Here is a 27,500-nt window from a genome sequence, read left to right on the forward strand (position 1 = left end):
CTTCGCACTAAATCCATCAGGACCTGGGCTTTTGCCTGTCGAGATGTCATCAATGGCTTTCGCCACTTCTTCTGTCGTAATAGGGGACTCCAATTCTTCTGCCTCCTCTCGTGAAAGGGAAGGCATCGTTAAGGAGTTTAGATATGAGTCAATTGCTTGTGTTCTCGTGTCTGTGTCCTTCTCTATATCTTCCCCGTCTACATTGTGTATATTGTACAGTTTGTGGTAGTATGTTTTTAACACTTCCGCTATTGCGGGGCTGTCAGAACATGGCTTACCCCCCCCATCCAAAATAGTTTGAACATGTGTTTTCAGTTGTCTCCGTCTCAGGGCCCGTGCCAAAAGCCTACCCGGTTTATCCCCAAATTCATAATACTTTTGCTGGAGTTTTAGCGCGGTCTTTTGATGGTCTGCTGAGTGCATGTTATGTAGTTCTTCCCTAGCCTGAAGTATGTCTGATTTAAGGGATTGATCAGTTGGAAGTCTTTTGTGTTGTGCCTCTAGTTCCTGAATTTTAGCCAGTAAGGTTGTGTATTTTATTCTAGTTTGCTTGGACAAGCGGGATTTTTGTTTTATGAGCTCTCCCCTGAGGACGCATTTATGCGCCTCCCAGACAGTGTGGCATTGTGTTTCCGGTATGTTATTATGTTGAAAATATTCTTGGAGTGTATTTTCAATTTGTGTTTTAACCACTTGGTTATTAAGTAAGAAGTCGTCAAATCTCCATATGTATGGGTGCGTAGGTGCTGTGGGCCAGTTTAATCTACAAATTACAGGTGCGTGATCCGACCATGTCATCGGGAGTATCTGCGTGTCAGTGACTAGTGCTAATGTTGACTGATCTGTGAATATGTAGTCAATTCTCGTGAAAAGGTTATGTGGATGGGAGAAGAATGTGTAATCCCGCTTTATGGGGTGCAGAATGCGCCACACATCGTGTATTGCTAGTTCCTCTAATCTGCTGTTGCATTGTTTAATCACTCTTTTGGGTGTAGAAGCTGTAGATCTTGACGTATCTAACTGAGGGTCGAGCGGTAGATTGAAGTCACCCGCCATTATCAACGCTCCTTTACGTATTTCTAAGATTTTATTTGAAAGGGAGGTCAAATATTTGTTTTGGTGCTGGTTTGGGGAGTATGCATTTACAAGGGTTACTATTTTGTTATGTAGTTTACCCACCACTATTAAGTACCTTCCCTCCGGATCTCTCTCAACGTGTATTGTGCACCATGAGGAGGTCTGTTTGATCAGAATACCCACTCCATTCTTTTTCTGACTACTAGAGGCAAAATAACAAGTGGGGAATTTGGGGCCATACCAATGCGGCTCTCTGCCCTTTTTAAAATGGGTCTCCTGCACAAACAGTATATCACATTTTAGCCTGTTAGCATCCCTCATCAGGTGCGACCTCTTTTCTGGAATGTTTAATCCCTTTGCATTCAGTGTCAGGATCGACAAGTTATGTGTCATGTTCTGCGGCATATTGGTGCTAAGTAGGGGAGTGAAGTAAAGGAAGGAGGGGAAAAATTAAAAAAAAAAAAAAAAAAAAAAAAAAAAAGGGGGGGGGGGGGGGGGGGAGAGAAGGGGGGAGGTAAGAAGAAGAAGAAAGGAAGAAAATGAAGTTGAATATGAAAAAGGATGTGGACGCTTCTAAGTGTCTTAGTTTGTGTAGGTACTTAGTGGTGAACTAGCGTCCCCTACAGTATCTCAGTATGTAAAGGTGGGAAACAAGTAGAAGAAGAAGATAGAAGCAAAAAGAGAGTAGTAGTATCCTAATATGGATAAAAATACCTGACGAATTTGTCAGGAGGAAAGAAAAGTATTGAAAAGAAAAGTGTGGAGTCAGTATCCCCACACCCAAACTATTTAAAGTAGTGTTACTATGTAGTTATGAGTCAAATCTGTTCTCTAGTATCTTGGCCACTGATGACCGGGTGCATCCTGACAAACATTCAATTACATTCATGTTTTTTAGTAAACATTAATTCAAATAACATTTTTAACCAAGGCTCCTCTGAGTCTTATTTTCATCAACTTTTATGTTATAGTTTTAACAGTGATAAACAGTGATAAACAGTGGTTGCTTATGTGTCCCCTCTCAACCATGTGCACTAAGGCCAGGCTAAAAGCATGTTGTTAGTATGATATTTTGCTCCCAGCAGGAAACTGTTTTAGGTAGCTCTTTAGCACTCCCAATGTTTCCTCCTTCATTCGCTGTGAGCAAGATATGTTCTGGCCATTTCTAGGTATTATACTAATTTATACATTTCAGGTGACATACATCAGCTATATCTTTGAGGATAAGCCCTCCAAACATTTATACATTTAGTTGACAATGCTCTGCCTAACATTGAGCGAACCTACAGTGCTGTATACACATTTTAATAACATTTGAACTTTGTATTAACTTCAGCCTCAGCTAATCTTAAATATATCCCCACTTTACAAGAAGTGCTAACTTCATCTCTAGAACTCTCTCAAATGATCCAGGCCAGCCCTCTGCGTCACTGCCACCCCGAGTTAAGGTAAATTAGTACATAAGGCAGCATGGCTTGTTTTAACCTATATTATGCTGTATGAACATTTTTGCTGCCTATCTCTTTGGCATCCTGTCCTTACCCAGGATAAGTCCCCTCTGCTCAACCACCGCACCAAAGAAACATGCATGACATTACAGTAAAAGACAAGCCGCCAATGTGACCCTTTGGCGTATATCAGTCCCATTTTCTGAGGGCACTTTCAATGAGAGTCTCAGTATATGTCCCAAAGTTACAACTAGCATAGAAGACTGTTCTTAAATTAGACATTTTTATGTATATATAGTTACCACCTCCTGCGTCTCAGATCCCCTGTGTGTCCGGCTCCTGTTCTGGGGGTGATATGTCCAGATCTAGAATTTTGCAAAAAAGTCTGCAGATGTTCTGTACGTGGCCTGTTTTCCATTTCTCGAGGCAATAATACAAACAGGGAATCCCCATTTATATAGGATGTTATGTTTCTGGAGGTCGCTGGTAATAAATTTTAAGTCCCTTCGTTTTTGAAGTGTGATTTGGCTTAGGTCTGAGAAGATTTGGATGTGGATACCTGCGTGTGTCACGTTCCTCAGTGCCCTCGCCTTTTGAGAGATCTGTTCCTTGTCTTTGTAGTTAAAAAATTTAACTATTATGTCCCGAGGGGGGGCTTTGATAGAGGGCCTTGGGCGCAGCGCCCTATGCGCTCGTTCTATAGGTATCTCAGGTGAGCTTGGCGTGCCTTTTATAGTCCGAAATAGATCTTGGAGGTATCCCTCTATAGCATTGTTGCCTATTGTTTCGGGTACACCCCTGATCCTCATGTTGTTGCGCCTTCCCCTGTTGTCCAAATCCTCAACTCTGGACAACAGGAATTGTATATCCCCCTCATGGCTTTGTAGATGGTGCGAGTTTGCATCAACTTTCTTTTGCAGTGTCTCTTGTTTATTTTCAAGTGTCTGCACCCGTTGGCTAACCTTATTCAGATCTTTCTTTAGGTCGCCAAATAGTGAGCGCATTTCCGTCAGGACCACATTGATGTCAGCCTTAGAGGAGATTGTATTTAGGTCCTCTCTTGTCAGAGGCTCTAATGTTGGAGCGTCCTCTGAAAGTTTCTCCATGGGGGCAGTTGATGTATGGCTTAGTAGTTCAGAGCCTGTTCTGTCAGTGTGCAGTGCTGGCATTTTTAGATAGTTGGTGAGACTAGTGTTCTTAGTGCTCTTATCGCTTCTATTGATTCTCTTATTAGACATGTCCTGTGGCAATGTGGGCCCTAGCTCTGCAATCGGTTAGTGAACTGCCGTCACTCTCTCTGGCCTTCTATATATTGTCCCTCTATTATGCCTATAGCCGCCACACAGTTCTTGTAAGCTGCGAGAGGACTCGTTGTATATAACTCCCCTATTTCTTTGTATGTTTTGTGTGCAGAGAAAGCTGCATAAACTCCAGCAGTCCCTTTGTTTCCTGTGTCAATTTTATGTTGCTGGGTTGATTATTGATTAAAGCGCCATGTTCAGGCTGCCCCATGCAGTGACGCAGCTGGAAAAATAAGTGGAGCGCTAATGTATTATCCTATAAATTGTGTCCTCCAATAGTGCATGTATATGCGGGGTGTCTGTGTTTTAATCAGTTGACCCCTCTACTTGTCGGATTCACCTCCTTAATGCCCCTGCAGATTACAGAGCCACTCACCAAGCGTGCGTTGCTGCCTGCACGCGGGAAGGTCTTTCACCGTGACAGTCTTTCTGTGAGCGTTACTTCTCTACTTGCCAGTGTGATCTCCGGTCTCTCTGTACAATATTCCTGCTCACTTTCTCTGATTCCTTACTCTGGCAGTTCCGGCCCGTCGCTGTTCCTGTGCGGCGTGGCTCCGAAAATACACGCTGGCAAGTCCGGTCATCAACAGGTGTTGCACTATCTATCTCCCTCACCTCTCATGCAAATCAGCACCTCCCGGTCACTCAGTAGACGCTTATTTTAATAAAATATTGGGCAGATTACACCCTAATTATGGCATAGTTTGAATGTGGGGCTTGAGAGCCAAGATTCACGCAGCCATTCTCCTGCACGGCCAGGCTCCGCCCCCAGAAATATAACATTTTTATGAGAAAACACGTTAGTTGTTTCAGGAAATTCTCGTGCAGGTGCCATTTGGAAATCATATCATATTTTTTTTTGAGGGAAAGTTATGTATTTTAAGAAATATATTTCAGACATTGTACAGAGATATTTATAGTTTCACAGAGAAGTTCAGGGCCGGACTTGGAATAAAAAGCACCCCTGGAAAAACATGAAGACCAGTCCTATTTTCTGTTGAGAAATAAAACATTGATATGACATGTTTTTAAAGTTGCTGATGCACTTGTAGAAAATAAAACCGAAACATTTATGTAAGTGATCATGTCTAAATGCCATGTTCAGTATCATGTTGAAATACATTTTAATCTAAAAAATATTTTCATTTTCAGATCAAAATAACTTTTATATTGAATTAATTTAATAATATTGATTGATTTACATTAGGGAGAGCCTATGGCATTTTGAAAACATAATAAAAAGAATGTTAAAGTTCCAATATTAAAATAGATAATTGACGCATTTAAATTGATTTTGTGTGCATGTCTTAATTATTTCATATGGAAATGTCATAACCTGTTACAAAAAAAAAAAAAACAATTGTTGCTTTGTTGCGTTTAGTAAGTGCTTTGCGTATAGAAGGTTTTGGATTGGCAGAAATGTTACCCATTAATACAAATCTGAAAACATAGATCACACACATGAAAAAAAAAAAAAACAAACAAAAAAATGTTTTATTAAAGAGATTAAGCATGGAAATTAAGATATTCCCGTCATAAGAATTTTAGTGAGTCATATGTATTCAACTGTGAAATAAAGGAACATAAAACCCCAAATTTTTCTTTCATGATTCATATAGAGCCTACAATTTTAAATAACTTTCCAATAGGCTCAGATGCTGGGACCTAGCTGCTGATTGGTGGCTGCACATATATACCTTATGTCATTGGCTTCTAATGTGTTCAGCTAGCTCCCAGTAGGGCATTGCTGCTTCTTTCAATAAAGGATACCAAGAGAACGAAGCAAAATTGATAATAGAAGTAAATTGGAATATATGACTCCACTCTACATCACATAAAGGAACATTCAGTTTTCAGCTAACCTTTCAAGTGTCATCTGCATGATAAAAATCAAACAAACATCCAATCAGTATAATCAGATGTTTTACTTTGTTGTTGTTGGATTTCTCTATAATTTTCCAAGATTTCATATTAAACTTCCATAAGGAGGGAAATAAAGTTACTGTGCCTGCATATTCCAACTACTTTTGAGGTAAAATATCTTCCTTTTTTACATAGAGATGTTCAAGTGATAAATTCTAGTCAACATTTTACAAATATGCTACATAATCTTAAAATTATTCATTAAAGTGAATGTAAATTTTGATGCTAAAGTGCCCGTTTTTTAAAAATTTGATTAAAAACAGGGGCACTTTAATTCATCAAAATTTACATTTCACTCCTGTTGCGAAAAAAACTTACCTTTTAAACTTGACAGCCACTCCAGCTTCGCCCGGTCGCCGCAAGCCATTTCTGATGTCAGAAATGATGGATCGGTCATCCTCCAATCACAGCTCCCCCCCGGGGGAATCAGTGTCTGATTCAACGCCGTGATTGGAGGAAGCTGGATTCCTCATTTTAGACCCAGGAAGAGGCTTTGCGACAGGTGGAGGAAGCTACAGTGGCTGTCAAGATTAAAAGGTAAGTATTTTTTCACAACACAAGTGAAATATACATTTTGATGAATTAGAGTGCCCCTGTTTTTAATCGAAATGTTTAAAAAGCGGGCACTTTAGCATCAAAATTTACATTCACTTTAACCTGCACCTATAAGTGATTATGGACATTTATATATCACACATATCTTTAAAAACATAGCGAAAATAAATCGCAAAAAAAGATTAATTTCCTGCCCAAGCTTAAAAAAACAGGGACATTCTTAATTTCAGCTTTTTTTTTTGCCAATCTCTTTTTAAATTCAAAGCTGCTGTATAGAGTTATTTTTTCGTCCGAACTGGTATGCAGGGAGTTGGGGAGGGAGCACAAAGTTCAATATGTTTCCATTAAGAGACTGATGAAACAAGGAATTTCCCTGTTTTCTGATGTTTAAACCAGGGCTTACCTACTTATGGTTATAAGTAGTTGGCATCTTTTTTTGTCATATATGAGTATGTATCTGTTCCAAAATATAAGTCCTTTAAAGGAACAAGAAACACAATTTAGAGCATGCAATTTTAAATAACTTTCCAATTTACTTCTATTATCTAATTTGCTCAATTCTCTTGATATCATTTGTTAAAAGCATATCGAAATATGCTCAGTCGCTGATGATTGGTGGCTGCCCATAGATGCCTCGTGTGATTTTTACAAAGGATACCTAAAAATGTAAGCAAATTAGATAATAGAAGTAAATGATTTAAAATTGTATTCTCTATCTGAATCATGAAAGGAAAATTTTGGGTTTCATGTCCCTTTAAACAATTATTTTTATCTCTGGAAACAATTAACAAACCTACATCTGTTTATTTATGTGTTTCTAGATAACAGAGATTTTTATGCTGCAATTTTATATGTGGAATTAATTACCTTGTTGAAGTTAAAAAATATTTTCTTCTAAATTGGAACCCATTAAGTAGCAGTGAAAAAGTCTTGTTAAACATAATTATTGTTAGTCTTTCCTAAAATGCTAAAGTAATTCATTAGCAAATATACTGCTTCAACACTTAAGTTTTCCCAAAGGCAAAGCACAAACTGTATTATCTGCCTAAAAAAAACAGTTTGATAAAGCTTCAGGAAAAATAGCTTCTATGTTTTGCTGCAGTGTGTCCATATTTCTGTATTAATTTCCTCAGACAGTAAGTCTATAATATGTATTCTTAGCTAATACATGATCATAACCGTTCAACCATCTCCAGTTCATGTAAACCTATTTTTTTTATTTATATTTATAACAATTTTGTTCCATTTTCTAATACACTATACTTTTTTCTTCTTCTTTTTTAGGAGAGTTTGGTGAAGTTTGTAGCGGACGGATTAAACTTCCTGGCAAAAGGGAATTTCCTATTGCAATCAAGACTCTTAAAGTTGGATATACTGATAAACAAAGACGAGATTTTTTGGGTGAAGCTAGCATCATGGGACAATTTGACCACCCCAACATCATCCACTTGGAGGGAGTTGTCACTAAAAGTATGTGCTGTTCTAGAATATTCTAATAATGGGTTTAAAAGTTAAAAATAAAGTACGAGTAATAGTTAGTATAAAAGTAGACTAATCTTCAGGCATGTTGAATACATAGTGTTTAAATATCAAAATGATAACATCTAATTAGTTGGCGGGGAAGCTAAACAATTGCTTAGCATGTCACAGCTGAATACCATATGGAAATTTCCTTCAAGGGTATTATGAATATTGCCTAGGAAAAATAAACGTGGCCTAAAATATTGAATATGATGATGTATACATACGAGTCCCAACCATCCTGGATATATTGAGGGATTGTTTCAGGTCAAGAGGCCTATCTGCTGTCCCTCCTGCAGCTTCATATGTTAGTGCAAACGTCCTTGTTTCTAGAGACTACCCTGCCCCTCCCTGACCTGACACACCCCATCTCTGCCCACACCATAGTACACCCACCTCCTTATCCTAGGAGGGCAATGCTAGGAGGTATGTCTGATAGTTATTGCACTGGTTGAACTGCTGAGGCAGCCTCGAGCAGGCCAAGGTCAGTGATTGGTGACTGCATAGGTACAACACTCTTGTTTGGCTCATTGGCTGTGTCCAGATCAGGTCCAGCAATGCACTGTGCAATGTATTAAGCAGCGTAAGCTGCTTTTGAGCCAGCCCACTTCCTGCTATGTCTTCAGACCGCTGCTTCTTTCAATCTTTGACACCTCTAAAGTGGCAGATTGAAATCTCCTTGAACATGCTTGTTCGGGGTGATTGGCAGGCCCTTCTCTAACACGATTGGTCACTCGAGAGAAGGGCGGCTGCATTACACACTCAAGCGAGTGTTGTGAAGTTGTCAAGTTGAGAACTTTGTCCGCAGGGCTATTGATACATGTCCTATATCTTTAACTCTTTACCTTGGTTAAACACATAGTTACAAAGGAATATTCATGTTATTAAGGAATAATTATGTTATATATGAAACGTTGAACGAAATTAGAGAATTGTATTATGTGTTAACATGTCCCTTTAAATGAAAGATTATTTAAAAATAAAAAAAAAATTTAAATTGAAAACTATTGCTTAAGACAATGTTTTCTTTGTTTTCTTAAGCCTTTCTTTCCATGTAAATTGCAATGATATTCCTATTTTACAGTGTTATTTTCTTTGTGATCTTGTTAAAGCAGCCACTTGACGTCTAATGTGACTTCTAATTTGCCATGTTATTTGTGTCTTTAATTTCATGCTTCCTGATCCGCTGCTAATGTGTTCAACAATTACTTTCAAACTGCAGCACAGAGATGAGGAAATATGAACAGTCTACTATATCTGGCTTTTTCAGAATGAGTTTTGATGATGGCTTGAGAAAAATGGAGGTCTGAAAGACAGGGTTTTTAATTAGCATTTATTTTTTAATTAGTCTACATAACAGTTATTTTTAAAGTTACTTATTTTTAAGCAAGTTATAGCAAATGATAATGAAAAAAAAAAGTTTTCATTTTTGTCATAGAATATCCATGTGAGCTACATAGCAAATATAGCTAAGGATTCTGGGTATACTGACACAGTGTTTCTCATCTCCAGTCCTTAAGAACCCCTAACAGGCCAAATTTTCATGATATCTTAATTAGAGCATAGGTGTAAACAATCAGCTAATCAGTAACTATAGTAACTATTAACTAACCTGCTCTCACCCACCAGCTTATTAGTTCACATGTGCTCTAGTTAAAGAGACGTACTGTAAAATTGTTTTTCCCTTATTGTGTTTTCAATTACTTATTATACCACCTGCAAAGTATAAAATGTATGAGAACATACTCATTTATGTTTATTATCTATACTATAATCGCATTTGTAACTCATCCGTCAGTGTCACCAGTTGCGCACGAATCCTCAAAGGAATGTTGGCTACACGAATCAGCCAAAAGAATGTTGGCTGCGCGCGAAAATGGCAGGGTGGTGAAAGAATCGCCCGCAAGAAATAAATTAAAAACACATAACCGCCCGCACGAATTATAACAAAAGAAAACCTAACCTCCCGCACAAAGTGTTAACAAACACCAAAACCACCAACCCCCACATCGCAAAATAATAAAGTAATTAACCCCTAACCCGCAAATAACATCATTAAATATTAACCCCTTAACCGCCATCCCCCCACATCGCAATAAACCTAATTAACCTTGTAACCCCTAAATCGACAAACTCCCACATCGCAATAAACCTAATTAACCTATTAACCCATAAACTGCCAAACCCCCACATTGCAATAAACCTAATTAACCTATTAACCTCTAAACCGACAAACCCCCACATCGCAATAAACCTAATTAACCTATTAACTCCTAAACTGACAACCCCCCACAATGCAAATAACTAATTTAATTACTAAGCCCCCTAACCTAACATCGCCTAAATTAACCCCAATACTAAATTACACTTAAATAAAACCTAACATTAAATTATAAAAAAAAATAATCTAAAATTATAAATAAATAAAAAAACTATAAAATTACAGAAAAAAATAAACAAAATTATCAAAATTAAAAAAAAATTAATCCCAATCCCTATGAAAATAAAAAAGCCCCCCCAAAATACCCCCCCCCCAAACCAGAGCATTTCAAACTTTTCATGTTGGTGACACACTTTTTAGACCTATATCATTTTGTGACACAGTAATTCAGTTGTATTTACAAGTAACAGTAGGTATGTGCAAGGATTAAAAAAAGTTTAATAACACCAATAGCTACTTACTATTTTAACAGGATGTATGAGGTTGATGGGATGAAAATGAAATTATAAAGACCATAGAAGGGGTGTGATTTAAGCACTCTTTCCTACATATAGGCAAATATTAAAAGTTAGATATTTTATTAGGTAAATTAAAAATGAGGAGAGATTAAACTTCTCATATCGTATCACTTAAAGCCAAGGGAATTAACACTGATGTGTTACATCATCCCCCTGTTTCCTGGCCGATATCTACATCCGTCGGCGTCAGGTGACAGGGGTGACTAACATAAAGAATTAAAAGTGCAAGTGATTGCACAGGCAACACAAACGCATTTCGGCCATCTTTGTGGCCTTTGTCAATGTGATTAAATAAGCAAACTGAAGCCCGGGTGCCACCCATTTAAATACACTTAGTGTGTTCGATAATGGTCCAATCAGAGTGCTCTGCTGTCACACTGCCCCTTGCTTGGCGAATCATAGCCATTAACGTGACGTAAGAGAGGCATGTGCTTTAGCCGTCCATTGATTGTATATCGGCTTATAGCGTCACAAACAGAGGGGCAGTATTGTTTATATTCTAATGGTATAGATTGATCATTCCCTATTCCATATCTTTTAAATATTGAGTATCGCAGTGGAAGTAAAATACCAGCCTGTTCTTTCACTGACGCGATGGTTATGTATCCAACACTTAAAGTGTAACCTGTGTATTCATGTTATTCTCATGCATTGCACACTTATTTATAGTACCATGAATTTATCAGTTACTGTGCAATATGTTATAGGCAAGAATGATAGCCGGTGAATTATAACACTGGTGAGTCTTCATTTTAAATGTAAACATATTCCGTGAATGAGTTAACATTCCACATTTACAGAGCTCTAATGTTGATAGTACCCGTTATCGTTCTTATGTATTTGGACAGCAAACAATAAGAGTGGAAACTATATGTGTTAAAGTGATGTAACTAATTGAGACCAGACTATGGACGTTCTTATTTAAGGAGCTGATATATATTGTCATTAGAATCAAACCTTCCTCTTCTATTTAGTACTGGACCTTACAAGTATTAGAACCTATCATCTTCAATCTACCCCCATAGGGACCTATCATAAATTATAATGGTATGTTTGTTTAGCTTAAAAACCCACCAATAACATCATTTACAATGTATAGAGGTTATAAGCTCTATTGTGCCGGTAAGAGGGATCGTGTCCTACAGTAAAAGCGGAACGTATGCTGTGTATTTATGATCTCTAAAATATATATCTCCTATAGATAAACTCTTGATATCCTTATACTATGGTGTTTTGTGTATCCTAGGCTATTTCATGTTATGCTCTCAGTGCATAACCTCCCTGGTCAATTTCATTGGATTAAGATAAAGTATAGGGTCCTATGTCTTTTTATAAAAAAACGAACATTCATTATACCGATGTTTATACCAGTGAAATCGAAAATTACCCAGTTTTACACTTCAGGACATAGAGATTATCTCCTCATAGTATAATTACATATTATATATCAAAATTAGCTTGGTCTAAAATATGGTATTTCATTACCTATAGAAGTTTACCACTAAAAAGACAAAACAAACATATTAGCACTGCATTAATAGTTCATATAAAAGCAACAAATTAACAGCTTTACAGATAGACCCAATAATTGTTTGCTTCATTCATTCCATTGGGCATAACTGTGTTAAGTTTAAAAATCCAGTTAGTCTCCTTTTTGAGAATTACCACCTCTGATTCCAGACTTGGCTTTTTCCAAGCCCCAACATTTGAAAGATGTTGGTTTGCCTGCGTGATACTTTAAGAAATGCCTTGCTACACTGGTTATTTGTTTTCCTTTGTCAACGTCTTTTTGAGCATTACAGATGTTACTTAAGTGCTCTGTCACGCTGGTGCCCAGTTTACGGGTAGTCATACCTACATAGAGGCTATCACATGAGCAGGATAGGCAATATATAATATCTGTACTTTGACAATTAATGTGGGTTTTCATTTTCCAGTTCCTTTTGAACCTATCAGTTATAACTTCTTGTTTAACCATGTATTGGCATACCTTGCAGTGTCCACAGGGGACAGAGCCTATATAAATAGGTGCCTTATTCACATTCCTATTGAAATGGCTTGTGGTCAGGTTGTCAGTAAGGTTTCTAGCTCTTCTGACTGTATATGATGGTCTATCTGGTAAAAGTGTTTGTAGTCTTTCATCACTTTTGAGAACATGCCAGTGTTTAATAACAATTGAAGTTAATTTAGCACTTTGGCAGTTAACGGTAGAGATGAATCTCAAAGTGTCTGATGGCCCATGCTCTTTTGGTTTAAGGAGATCAGACCTATCCTTTGTCATGGCTTTTTGATAAGCTCTGGCCAGGAGTTTCTTAGAATAGCCACGTTTCAGGAGTCTGTCCCTTAGATCTTGGGCAGCTTTTTAAAAAGATTCCTGGGTTGTACAGTTTCTTCTGATTCTCAGGTATTCCCCATAAGGAAGACCCCTGATAGTAGAGGGGTGATGATGACTTGTGGCATGTAGTATGTTGTTAGTAGCCGTCGGGTTTCCTATATGCCTCTGTAGTTAATTGGTCATCTAACTTTTGGTTTTCATTTTCCAGTTCCTTTTGAACCTATCAGTTATAACTTCTTGTTTAACCATGTATTGGCATATCTTGCAGTGTCCACAGGGGACAGAGCCTATATAAATAGGTGCCTTATTCGCATTCCTATTGAAATGGCTTGTGGTCAGGTTGTCAGTAAGGTTTCTAGCTCTTCTGACTGTAAATGATGGTCTATCTGGTAAAAGTGTTTGTAGTCTTTCATCACTTTTGAGAACATGCCAGTGTTTAATAACAATTGAAGTTAATTTAGCACTTTGGCAGTTAACGGTAGAGATGAATCACAAAGTGTCTGATGGCCCATGCTCTTTTGGTTTAAGGAGATCAGACCTATCCTTTGTCATGGCTTTTTGATAAGTTCTGGCCAGGAGTTTCTTAGAATAGCCACGTTTCAGGAGTCTGTCCCTTAGATCTTGGGCAGCTTTTTAAAAAGATTCCTGGGTTGTACAGTTTCTTCTGATTCTCAGGTATTCCCCATAAGGAAGACCCCTGATAGTAGAGGGGTGATGATGACTTGTGGCATGTAGTATGTTGTTAGTAGCCGTCGGTTTCCTATATGCCTCTGTAGTTAATTGGTCATCTAACTTTTGGATATTTAAGTCTAAGAATTCTACGTTTTCTGTACTAATGTTATATGTCAAGAAAAGCCCAAATGGATTGACATTGATTATTCTAAAAAAATTCTCCAGTAATTCTACTGGTCCCTCCCACATGAATAGAATATAATCTATATACCTAGACCAGTTGGAGATGTATTGTGTGTGGCTACCCTTGGATTGTTCACTGAAAGAAACGTATGTTCTTTTTTGTCAATCACTTTGCAGTTGATGGGATGAACACCGTTTCTGAATATTTAGTGGAATATGAGATAAAGACACTCGCATTTCATCATCAAGCATTTTTAAGCTTCCATTTCCTATATATATTTTAAGAGCAGGAGCAGCAATGCACTACTGGGAGCTAGCTGCAAAAAAAAAAACACTTTTACTTCTGACTTCAGCTCAGCATTTAAGCTGCTGTCCTCAGAGCTCTGCGATTCCGACTAATTACTGCCCTTGTTGCAAACACACTGCTGCCCCACTCACTGACTACACGTGCAGTCTTGAGCCGATGTTCCACCAAAGCCGCCAATGGGAATAGTTTCAGTTCCCGCTAAGCAGCGCCAACACATTAAGATAATCTGTGATCCACTAGGTATCAATCACATGTCAACCATATGATATGCGTAGCAGGCAGGCGGAAAGTCAGAAACCCAAAATAATTTATAAAGAATTTTAAATTTAAAAAAATTTGTCCTGATGCAGGGACACACCTACACACTACCCCTGACACACTAATGTGTCACGACACACAGTTCCCCCCTAACAGTAAAAACCCCCCACCCACCAAACCCCCCAAAATAAAAAAAGCTAACACTAAAAAATAAATAAACTACCCATTGCCCCTAAAGGGGCATTTGTATGGGCATTGTCCTTAAAAGGGCATTCAGCTATTTTACTGCCCTTAAAAGGGCAATAATCTCTTTTCCAGCCCATTAAATCCCTAATCTTAAAAAATAAAATAAATATAAAAAATTTTAAAAAATAGGTACTCGCTGTTCCTTAAGTCCGGCAGAGAAGGTCTTCTTCCAGGCGGCTCTATCATCTGATATCTTCATCCAGAGCAAAGGCGGCGGGGCACGGAGGTGCAGAGCTGGCTTCCCCGAAGCACTGATTTTCAGCGGCGGTCCTCAACGGCGGTCCTCGGTGGCATGGAGGCTCCTCTTCATGCGATCGTCCATCGCACATTGAAGTGGGGTACCTTGCATTCCTATTGGCTGAAATTTTGAAATCAGCCAATAGGATGAGAGCTACTGAAATCTTATTGGCTGATTTGAACAGCCAATAGGATTTCAGTAGCTCTAATCCTATTGGCTGATTTCAAAATTTCAGCCATTAGGAATGCAAGGTACCCCAAATTAAATGCAGTACCTTGCATTCAATCTTAAGTGTATGACGGACATCAGATGGAGAGGAGCCTCCACGCTGCCAACAACGCCACCGTTGAGTACCACTGCTGAGAATCCATGCACCGGAGAAGACAGCTCCGCACATCCACTCCGTGCCGCACCTCCGCTCCGCGCTGTCTTTGTTCCTGATGAAGATAAAAGATAATGAAGCCGCCTGGAAGAAGACCACGGCGAGTACCTATTTGGCTTTCTGTTTTTAGATTAGTATTTTTTGGGCTGATTTCCCTTTTAAGGGCAGTAAAAGAGCTGAATACCCTTTTAAGGGCAATGCCCATACAAATGCCCCTTTAGGGGCAATGGGTAGTTTAGGTATTTTTTAGTGTTAGGTTTTTTTATTTTGGGGGTTTGGTGGGCAGGGGGTTTTACTGTTAGTGGGGATTTAGTAATTTTTAAATGTAAAAGATCTGTTTAACTTTGGGCAATGCCTTACAAAAGGCCCTTTTAAGGGTTATTGGTAGTTTAGTATTAGATTAGTTTTTTTTTTATTTTGGGGCTATTTTTTTATTTTTATAGAGGTATTAGTTTAGGTTTAATTTTTTTTATTTTGGATAGCCTTCTTTATTTTTTTCTGTAATTTAACTTTTTTATATTTTTGTAACTTTAGCTTGGGGGTTTGTATTTTTTAAACATAGACTGCCCTGTGGGCAGGCTTATCGCCTAGTTGTATATAAAATAGCTGGCTTTGTTCTTTGAAGCCACAACCCATTAAAATGGCTTGAACTTGCTGGGAAATCAGATATCCTTATCTTATCACTTTATGTACACAGACATGCTTATTTATATTATCTCAATCTGTATATCAAAGCCCAGTACTTAGAGAGAACAATTATTGTATTGCTTATTTTTCCTACCTCCTACTGGGAGTGTAATTTTTTCTGCTGGCTATGTTTGCACGACTTTTCTATAGCCTATGCATAAGTATAGAAACTTTAAAGGGACAGTAAAGTCATAATTAGACATTCATGATTTAGACAGATCATACAATTTTAAACAACTAGGTGCAGCAAAGAACCTAGGTTGTAGCTGCTGATTGGTGGCTGCATATATATATATATATACCGATTGTCATTGTCTCACCCGTGTGTTCAGTTAGAAACCAGTAGTGCATTGCTGCTCCTTCAACAAATGATACCAAGAGAATGAAGCAAATTTGATAATAAAAGTAAGCTGGAAAGTTGTTTAAAATTGTATGTTCTACCTAAATCAAGAAAATGTTTAGGTTTCAAACTTTCATGTCTGTTTAAGTATAGGTAGGGATAACATGAGCATATAAAACTGACTATATATGGTGATCAAGTAAATTGAACAGTTACATGTTCTATTTGAACCACGTGGATTGAATTTCACTTTCTTATCCTTTGCCATGAATTGTGGTTTTCACTAAAACTGGACACTTAACCTTATTGTTTATTTAATCTATAGCTCTATATCTGATCCTAAAGCTAATGCAATCTTGCTGCCTAATACACGACAATGCAAAATGCTTTTGTTTTACATTTTGACGATGTCCTCCATTTTGGGAGTTACATGTCACAACATGATACCTTTAAAATTGATCCCTAAAATGAATGTATTTATATATGCAACCTTTTTATCAGAAATTAAAATGATGGCAAAGTATTAAGGATTGCTTTATACATAATGGGCCAGATTACAAGTGGAGTGCTAAATATTGCTTTTGTAAAAGTGATATTTGCGCTCCACTGAGTAATACCAGCACACAAAATACTCCAATTGGAGCCTTATTCTCATGCCGTGAGACACAACATGAGTACCTATTGCAGCGAAGGGTTTAAGTAGCGCATGCAAAGTGTAAATATTTATGTATTAATATGATTATATACATACAGTATATATTTAGGTGTTTGTATGTGTATATACATATTAACACATACATATATTTGTAAATAAGTATATATATATATAGATATTTACAGGGAACACACAGTTCCCATAGACAGCAATGTAAACGCATTTTTCAGTGCCGTTTTTTTTCTAACACCTCACAGCCGCCAACTTTAATGCTACATTTAAAAAAAAGAAAAGAAAACTAGCACTTTTGGGGGAATTTGGGGCACATTTATAAAATTAACCAGAGATCTGATCTCTGATTAAGTTTATAAACGCTAATTGGTACCACAAGCTCGCGGCAGCAATAACCAGCCACTTTTAATCGTGGGCCTGCTCCACTAGTAATCTAGCCCAATGTTCGCTTATTATTAAGTATATACACACATTTTTATTTTATTGTAAATATGCAAGTAATTATTTTTAATTATTTTATTAAACTTACCTACTTGTGTCCCCTGCCTGCCCTCCTAGAAAACGTATTTTTTTTGTAACATCACTTTAAACACTAGAACAAACAAAAAAAGATCTGCATACAAAGTAAATGTTTTTTTTTTAATTATATATTTACACAGTTTGCATTGTTTTGCAATCCAGTGACACACCCATTGATTACCCTGTTGAATACATTTATCTTATTTCCTCTGCTGTGGACAGTAGAGACACCGTTACCTAAGCTTGTGCATTCAACAACCAATTGAAATTTTGTAGGTTTAAAGGGACATGAAACCCATACTTTTGTTCTCATGATTTGCACAGAGCTTACAATTTTAGACAGATTTTCAATTTACTTCTATTATCTAACTTGCTTTGTTCTTATTTTATCCTTTGTTGTAAAGCATACCTAGGTAAGTTTAGGAGCAGCAATGCACTGCTGGGAGCTAGCTTCTGATTGGTGGCTGCACATATTTGCTTGTCCTTGTTGGCTCACCCGATATGATCAGTCCTCCTAGTAGAGCTGTACTGCTCCTTTATCAAAGGATAATGAGAGAATGAAGCAAATTTGATAATAGAAGTAAATTGGAAAGTTGTTTAAAAGTGTTTGTTCTATCTGAATCATGAAATACAAATTTGGAGTTTCATCTCCCTTTAAGGTTCTGTCCTCTCTGGGGACAGTAAAAAACAAACAAAAAAAAAAACTTGTTTTAAAATTGAATTACATTCTGTTTTATTAAATGTCCATTTAGAAGTAGTAGGTTATTAGGCTGTTTATGAGGACTTCGTTTTTAATTCAATGCATTTAAAGTGGTTTTCTTAAAGGGACACTAAACCCAATTTTTTTTCTTTCATGAATCAGATAGAGCATGCAATTTTGAGCAACTTTCTAATTTACTCCTATTATCAAATTTTCTTCATTCTCTTGCTATCTTTATTTAAAAAGCAGGAATGTGATGCATAGGTGCTGACCCACTTTTGGTTGAGAACCTGGGTTATGCTTGCTTATTGGTGGGTAAATGTAAGCCTCAAATAAGCAAGCGCTATCCATGGTGCTGAACCTAAAATGGGCTGGCTGCTAAGATTTACATTCCTGCTTTTAAAATAAAGATAGCAAGAGAAGAAAGAAAAATTGATAATAGGAGTAAATTAGAAAGTTGCTTAAAATTTCATGCTCTATCTGAATCATGAAAAAAAAAATGGTTCAGTGTCCCTTTAGGAAATAACTAGAACAGAACTTTTTCCATTGTATATTATCAGTGGAAATCTGCATTAGAAACATTTCCTTTTTCATATGCAGTGGAGATGTAATATTTCAATTATACAGAAGTTCAATGAATTGTTGTTATGTGCATAGTTCTGTGCATATAGACACACAAATAGTCAATTGATTAATTTTATGCATAAACAAGTGTCATATAAAAGCTTTTAATTTTCTTGTGCCAAATGCAATGGGTGATTATTCGAAATGTTTCTTCCAGCAAAGAAGGATTTAGCTTAGTATAAGTCAAACACATTTCAAAACTAGCAAAACTAGCAATAATCTATTTTCCTAGTATTCCTAACTATTTTTAAAAAAATTAAATCTTGCAATAATAATAAAAGCTTCTCTGAGATCCCCTTTGTTTAGAAATAGCAGACATACATGGCTTAGTCATTGCCTTTTGGTAATTAGAATGCTGCTAATTTCAGCTGCGCACCATACATCTGAAATTCCTGGCAGTGAAGGGGTTAATCAGGTAGCTTGCAAGGTTAATTTTAGATTTAGTGTAAAGCACTGGTTTTCAAACCTGTTCTCAAGCCTCCCTAACAGGCCACATTTTGAGGAAATCTTAACTGAAGCACAGGTGAAATAATCAGCTGATTAGTAAACATGGTTATTTTTCCTGCTCTCATCCAAGGTAATCCTAAAAATCTGGCCTATTGGGGAGGCCTGAAGACCAGTTTGAAAACCAGTGAGGTAGAGATTACCCTCCCACCTGACACTTCCCACCGCCATATCCCTATCTAAACCCTCCCAAACAGCTCCCTTCCCTCCCTCATCCCCCACTGGTTACCACCATCTTAAATACTGGTAGAGAGTCTGAAGATATGATTTAAGGGGGAAAAAAATGAATTAAATATTTTTATTTTTTATTCTATTTTCTGCAGTGTAGGATCCCCTTACCCTCCAACCTCCCTGATCCTTCCAAAACAGCTCTCTAGCCCTCCCCTATAACTAGTGTCCTCCATTTTAGGTGTCACCGTCTGCAACGATCCGGCATCTGCCTTCATATAGAACCGAAGCGCCAATCGTGCTCCGGTTCCATATGAAGACAGATGTCTGGGGCTCAGGCACTCCAGCTCTCGGCTGTAACTTAACAGCTGAGACTGCTGGTGCTTCCTGCAGGTCCGATGTATATATACGTTTTGCGGTACTATAAGCAAAATACTGCACAATGTATAAATACGTCATAATGGGTTAAGGGGTTAAAGGGGTCGGAAAGTCAAAATTAAACTTGCAAGATTCAGTCATTTTAAGATTTTACTTCTATTTTCTAAAATACTTTGTTGTCTTTGTTAAAAAAATAATATGCACATCTCCTACACTACTTTGTTAAAAATACTTTGTTCTCTTTGTTAAAAGATAATATGTTCATCTTCTACACTACTAGGAAGTAGCTGGTAATTGTATCTTTTCATAGCTTCACCAGATGTGTTCACTAACTCCCAAGTAGTCCATTGCTGTTCTGGAGTTGAAATTAAAGTGATGGTAAACTCCGTTACTGCTAAGTTACAGATTTCGATTATTTAGTACTATATATATTAAACCACGTTATCATTTCAAAATGTTTAAATGTATTTTTATTAAAATTTATCGATATTGACAAACCATTGTTGCACCGCATCGCTCCGCCCCTCTTATTTAGTTGCCTGAATAAACTGGATGCTTACCTAGTCTCCACCCTCTCTGCACGTCAGACAATTTGCGCGCTCCCAACACTGACATTTTTAACGCATGCGCATTGGAGCAAATCACGTATGCCAAGTAAACATTGAGTCACGGGATTCAATGTTTACTTGTTTCAGTCTGAAGGAAAAGTTTGACTTGAGAGAGAGTGCGAGCAATCGGTTCCTTCTAAAACGAGCATACGTGCATACAATTAATGCTAACCATCCCCTCCCACTGCAATTATTCCTAAGTAAACAATGAATCGTTTGACAATAATACACGATTCAATGTTTACTTATGCGTGCCGTGTGTAAAATCAGAGAAACAGCGCATGCCTTCAAAATACATGTTCGCGCAAAATCGTCATTGCATTGAAACGCTCCTGATTGGATGGGCGTATTCTTAGAAGAATGCAAGACTGCGCTTGCGTAAATTGTGTTGCATAGAAGTAAGCCTGTCTGGCGACAGGCTTACTGATTGGTAGAATAATATAAACAACCGATATGATGTCACAGGGGGCTGGAGGTAGACTTCATTAGACAGAGTTATTATATAACGATTTGAAAGTGATTTTACATACATTGCATTACATGAAATTGAGTGTCTAAATCGAATGTAATCTAACAATAGCAATACTATAATCTATTGATATGGAGTTTACCATCCCTTTAACTATGACTTTAAACCCTGCACATTGATTAAAAACAAATTTATTTACAAGTAATATTGCAATATTAAAATATTCTAATAGAGCATTTTCTTTTTTGCTTTTTATATCCCTTTAACTCCATATATGAGCAATTAAATGGTAACCACAATACAAACATTTATATTGCCAACACATTAAACTAAATTGCTTCATCCATCAAGGAGAACACTATCAGTTTTTTCCCTCCTACAACAGGCTGAACTAAAGTAACCCTCTTTCAAAGATGGTGACTAATTGAATTTTAATTACATTTTTCTTTTTGGAGTATATGTTACATTCTATCAGAAGTATGTATTGGAATACACAACTGTTTAATAAAGCAGTAACCATTATTAAAACATAGAAATAATTATCTTATGTTGTAACCCATAGATAGTGCTAAACTTGACCTGGATTTTCTGCAAATATGAATAATTTATTACTGTACTAAGCATTAAAATGGATGTTATTCTATACAAAGCTATATATTGTATGTAATTAACATTCTAATATAGAAATTACATATTGTCTATTACAGGCAAACCAGTTATGATTGTCACAGAATATATGGAAAATGGCTCACTTGATACATTCCTAAAAGTAAGTTTGCTATTGGAAATATGGTTATATTAACCTGAATATATGTCTATCCATCTATCTATCTATCTATCTATCTATCTATCTATCTATCTATCTATCTATCAATTATCTATCTATCTATCTATCTATCTAATTAGCAATTCTCTATCTATCTATCTATTATGAATTATCTATCTACTGTATATATTATCCATCTATCCATCCATTTATCAATTATCTATCTATCATCTATCTATCTATCCATTAATTAATTATCTATCTATCTATTATCTATTTATCTTTCTACCTTTCTATCTATCTATCTAACTATCTATCTATCTATCTATCTATCTATCTTTCTATCAATTATCTATCTATTATTTATCAGTTATCTATATATCTATTGATTATCTATCAATTATCTATCTATCAATCATCTATCTATCTATTGATTATCTATCAATTATCTATCTATACAATTATATACATATATATTATTATTAATACTATTTACTTTTTACTATACGTATATAAACTCATCAAGAAAAAATATATAATTCCTGAAGCAAGTCAAAGATTTGAAGCATAAATGCATCCTTATATAACGTATATTGTGCCTTTCCCTTTATTTTGTTTAAAGTAAATCAAAGGTAATTATATTCACATAATAATGACTACAAGTAAAGGTTACTGAAATGAGACAATTATATCAAATATATCTTTTGGAAATTAACATTCATTTTTTTCTCTTTTTGTTTACTTTTCGTCTTAGAAAAATGATGGTCAGTTCACTGTAATTCAGCTTGTGGGGATGCTGCGAGGAATAGCGTCGGGTATGAAGTACCTTTCTGACATGGGCTATGTACACAGAGACTTGGCAGCAAGAAACATTCTCATTAATAGCAATTTAGTTTGCAAGGTCTCAGATTTTGGTTTGTCGCGAGTTCTTGAGGATGATGCAGAAGCAGCGTATACAACCAGGGTAAGCTGAAAGAAACCACATCTCGTAGCTTCACATAGTTCTGTAGAAATGGAAAATCAAGTTTATCCAGTACATGAAAAGTAAAAAGATTCCTAGTGGTTTCATAACATTTTGTACTGACATTTCAGTGGATATTGATACAGGAACAATATTAAATAACCAACAGTATGATTACATCTCTTGTGTGAAGCATTACTTGCAATTTTGTTTGCTTGTTGAGGATTTAATAGATATGTTATAAGTTCCGCATCCTTTGTACACTTTATCAACCTTTTCATTGAGTTTTATAAGAAATTTGCTCTGCAAGGCAGCAGAAACATTTTCAGCAATAAATACTGTGTTGATTTTTTGCTAGCATATTTGATATTGCTGTTTTATGTTCAAGCTATGAAGAATATACTGTTACTAAGCTTGGTTAGCAACAATTTCAGTACAAATTTTGTCATAAATAAAAAAATGAATATAGTTTCTTTTTTCGTTTTAAAATGGAAACTAAGAAATATAATATAATTAATATATTACTGTGACCATTTATAAGGGAATTATATTTAATCAATCTGTAATTAGGGTTAATACACAATAACAATGCCTATAATATGTGTGTATATACTATTTAGATTAATTATGCATCATTATCATATTTATGCAATATTTATATTTAATAAAGTGTTTATGTATTTATTGTAAATATTTCACATTCAAATGTTTTGCTCATACCAGAATATGTTCTAAGTATTTATAAATAGATATTACTATACAGAGGCGCATCTAGAAACCACAGGGCCCAGGTGCAAGAATCTAAGAAGTGAAGTCATTAGTACCTTCATTCCTCTGTCCATGCTATACCGATATTAACGTTACCCTTTCTATTAGTCTAGTAGACTATCTTGGAATGGGGACTATCATTATAAAATATATGAGTATGAGAATTTTGCTAAGTGGCATTTACCTTTAAAGCAGCTTCTGAACTTGACTAGGGGTTAATCGTATTCTATTGGTTAATTTTCCTTTATAAGGTTGACTTCTTGATCCCACAGATTATCAGTGATCAAGTGCTTACCCAGCATGAAACGCGTCTGGTGTTGAGGGGCTTGGTTACCCCACTTCAGTCTTGTTCTTTTATACAGTTGTATCTATGTGTTGGATACCTGCATGTTTTTAACCAGTGGATTAAATCAATTTTGTGAGCTTTTATCCCATTTGCTTGAATGTGCTTTCTTCAGAAGTGTATATGTATATAAATATCAATTATAAATATAAATGTCCCACAATTTCCACCAAAATAAATTGTACAGTTCATTTCTAAAAAAAAAAAGAAATATGAGCATATATATTTTTTTTATTAAACTAACTACACAAAGCAGTTATAAGGGGTTAAAGTGAGGGGATGTGGGGATGAAAAGAAAAGCGATCTATGGGGACTGTGTTTAAACTGTACATATATATGTATATGCTTATATAAATATATATTTATATGTTAATATGTGTATATACACATATAAACACATAAATATATATATATACATATATATTTTAAATATGCTGCCCAATGCTGTGCGACTTACCCCCTTTGCTGCACTAGGTTCTTTGCGGGGTCTGTCGGCATCAGAACGAGGCTCCCATTGGAGCCTATGAAAGCACGCTCTCAGGAGCACAAAGCTTACATGAAATGTGAACGTGAGGTCGCGCTTGCATTGTGCTTTACTTGTAATAACAGCGCACACAAATGAGTGGAGCACAAATATCACAAAAGAGCAATTTAATCTAGCCCATTATCACCAACCTCACACATTGCATGATATATGACTAAAGATATAATTGCTGACATCTTACGTCTTCTAATTCACAATTACTCATAAAGCACAGCAGAAAATAATACAAATTAATAGTACCATTTTAAACTTACCTATAATCTAAAAAAGTTTTTAGCAAGTTAACAATATCTGATATCCTTTCTGATCCATCATAGACAAAGAAAACTTCTAAAAGATTTTTCTTTCCAACAGGAGGTAAAGGAATGCATTAATAGATTTCACATTAACGAGTAACTGCATTTATTATATCAATGGTTTTCAAGTCAATTTTATAATGAGAATGTAATGGAATTAGCCTAAGATTTATGATACCTTTAGCTTACAATTTGTAATAGAATTAAAAAATAAATTGAATTTTTTTTATAGTGATGTAAGTTTCATAAGTTTATAAAACAAAACTGTAATGCAGTTAAATAACTATATTAAAAAAAAAACAACATATTTTGTATCTAGAGCAAACATATACTTATTTAGCGTACGCTGACAACCAACACTAATGATATCTTTTCTAAAGCTATTTTTAAATTCTTCTCAAAATTTGGACAAGAATAATATACATAAGGATTAAATGCCCTGATTATCGTGACATAATTGACAAAACCATCATAATACCCGTAACCTGATTTGGATATAATAAACACACGGATACTTGACCGGTGAAATATCAAAGTGGTTATATTTCTTAAACCTAATTTTGAATTGAATTTAATTCAATAACTAATCTATGGATGTTGGAAACTCACTAACCATAACATAGGCCTAGTTTCCATTGAGGTGGTAAATTGTTGAAACTGGTGACAAAAGCATTTATCTCCATTAAAGTCTATGGATATTTTTTATACTACCACCTGTTTCCAAACTTTGCGATCTCAATGGAAATTAGGCAACGCTTGGGTGAAGGCCACCTGAACAAGCAAGAAGGGGGAGATCAGAGCTCCCACAGCATATAATAAAAACCCAGTTGATCTAAGATATCTTTTGCTATCCAGTCAAATGTGTGGATCATCGTATTTGTACATCTGCACTCTTAGCCCACTCCATCACAGACTCTATCCAACCTAAACCACAAGTCCTGAGCCACTGCAGGCTGAAGCTCTGTCTATAAGAGTCGCTGGCATTGTAGGCCCAACAGCTGCTCAAAGACCAGAGGAAAGTCCCTATATTAATGGCCATGGACTTACTGATAGGCTAGAACTATTAGACCTCTGCCAAGATAAAGAAAAATTAACCCCTTAGTGACCAGACCATTTTTCAATTCTCTTACTGTTAAGGGCCAGGACTGTTTTTACATCTCTGCGGTGTTTGTGTTTAGCTGTAATTTTCCTCTTACTCATTTACTGCACCCACACATATTATATACCATTTTTCTCACCATTAAATGGACTTTCTAAAGATACTATTACTATAAAAAAATATATAAAATATGATGAAATTTTTTATTTTTTTTTAATTCTTCTAACTTTGAGCCCCGAAATCTGTTACACATTTATAACCACCAAAAAACACCCATGCTAAATAGTTTCTAAAGTTTGTCCTGAGTTTAGAAATACCCAATGTTTACCTGTTCTTTGCTTTTTTGCAAGTTATAGGGCAATAAGTACAAGTAGCACTTTGTTATTTCCAAACCTTTTTTTTTTTTTCAAAATTAGCGATAGTTACATTGTAACACTAATATTTGTCAGGAATCCCTGAATAATCCTTCACATGTATATATTTCTTTTAGTAGACAACCCAAAGTATTGATCTAGGCCCATTTTGTTATATTTTATACCACCATTTCGTTGCCAAATTCAATCAAATAAAATAAATCGTTAACTTTTTCTCAAACTTTAGGTTTCTCACTGAAATAATTTACAAACATCTTGTGTAATTATGGCACAATGGTTGTAAATGCTTCTCTGGGATCCCCTTTGTTAAGAAATGTTGGTATTGCTTTTTGGTAATTAGAAGTCTGCTAAATGCCCCTGTGCACCACACTTGTATTATTCCCAGCAGTGAAGGGGTTAATTAGGTAACTTGTAGGGTTAATTTTATCTTTAGTGTAGAGATCAGTCTCCCAGCTGACACATCACACCCCCCGATTCCGCCCTGACCCCTCTCAAACAGCTCTTCTCCCTCCCCAACCCCCCGGCCACCCCATCTTACAGGGACACTGAACCCAATTTTTTTCTTTTGTGATTCAGATAGAGCATGCAATTTTAAGCAACTTTCATATTTACTCCTATTATCAATTTTTCTCCGTTCTCTATCTCTGCTATCTTTATTTGAAAAAGGCATCTAAGCTTTTTTTGGTTCATAACTCTGGACAGCACTTTTTAATTGGTGTATGAATTTATCCACCAATCAGCAAGAACAACCCAGGTTGTTCACCAAAAATGGGCCGGCATCTAAACTTACATTCTTGCATTTCAAATAAAGATACCAAGAGAATGAAGAAAATTTGATAATAGGAGTAAATTAGAAAGTTACTTAAAATTTCATGCTCTATCTGAATCACGGAAGAAACAATTTGGGTTCAGTGTCCCTTTAAGGACTGACAGAATGTCTGCCAGTATAAAAATAAAGTTTTCTTTTAATATATATATATATATATATATATATATATATATATATATATATATATATATATATATATGTGTGTGTTTCCTATGGCATGGAGAGTCCACGACTTCATTCCAATTACTAGTGGGATATTCAACTCCTGGCCAGCAGGAGGAGGCAGAGAGCACCCCAGCAAAGCTGTTAAGTGTAACTTCCCTTACCCATAATCCCCAGTCATTCTCTTTGCCTCTGTCAATGGAGGATTTGCGAAGATGGTGTCTGAAGATATTTAATCCTTTAATGGGTACTTTTCCCTGCAAGCAAGGATTAGGGTCTAGCTGTGTCCATGTCAATCTCTTTAGTAAGAGTAATGGTGGCTTTTAGCAGTTAGCGAGGTGGTCTTTGCTTTACTTCTAACACCATTGCTACCCCTTTGTAGAAAACCAGAGTTGATTACTCTGTTTTTTTTATCTACAGGTCCCTGATAGAGAGTACAGTGTTCTGTCACACCTTAGTAGCTGTCTTTCTGCTTGACAACCGGATCCTCAGGTAAGTGCCTTTGTTCT

General features: G+C 36.2%; 1 protein-coding gene across 5 annotated transcripts in view; it reads left to right on the forward strand.

Moving 5' to 3' along the window:
* The window catches only part of EPHA5 (EPH receptor A5), a 527,031-nt gene that overhangs the window by 454,145 nt on the left and 45,386 nt on the right, over nucleotides 1–27,500 (forward strand). For 4 of the 5 annotated variants that reach the window (XM_053703271.1, XM_053703272.1, XM_053703273.1 and 1 more), the window contains 3 exons: nucleotides 7,589–7,774; nucleotides 21,557–21,618; nucleotides 22,370–22,579. In XM_053703271.1, the coding sequence (XP_053559246.1) occupies nucleotides 7,589–7,774; nucleotides 21,557–21,618; nucleotides 22,370–22,579 (458 nt within the window). The remainder of the gene's footprint in view (nucleotides 1–7,588; nucleotides 7,775–21,556; nucleotides 21,619–22,369; nucleotides 22,580–27,500) is intronic. The other variant, XM_053703275.1, reaches the window with a different exon arrangement.

This window comes from Bombina bombina, chromosome 2 (genome assembly GCF_027579735.1).
Source record: "Bombina bombina isolate aBomBom1 chromosome 2, aBomBom1.pri, whole genome shotgun sequence".
Taxonomy (NCBI): domain Eukaryota; kingdom Metazoa; phylum Chordata; class Amphibia; order Anura; family Bombinatoridae; genus Bombina; species Bombina bombina.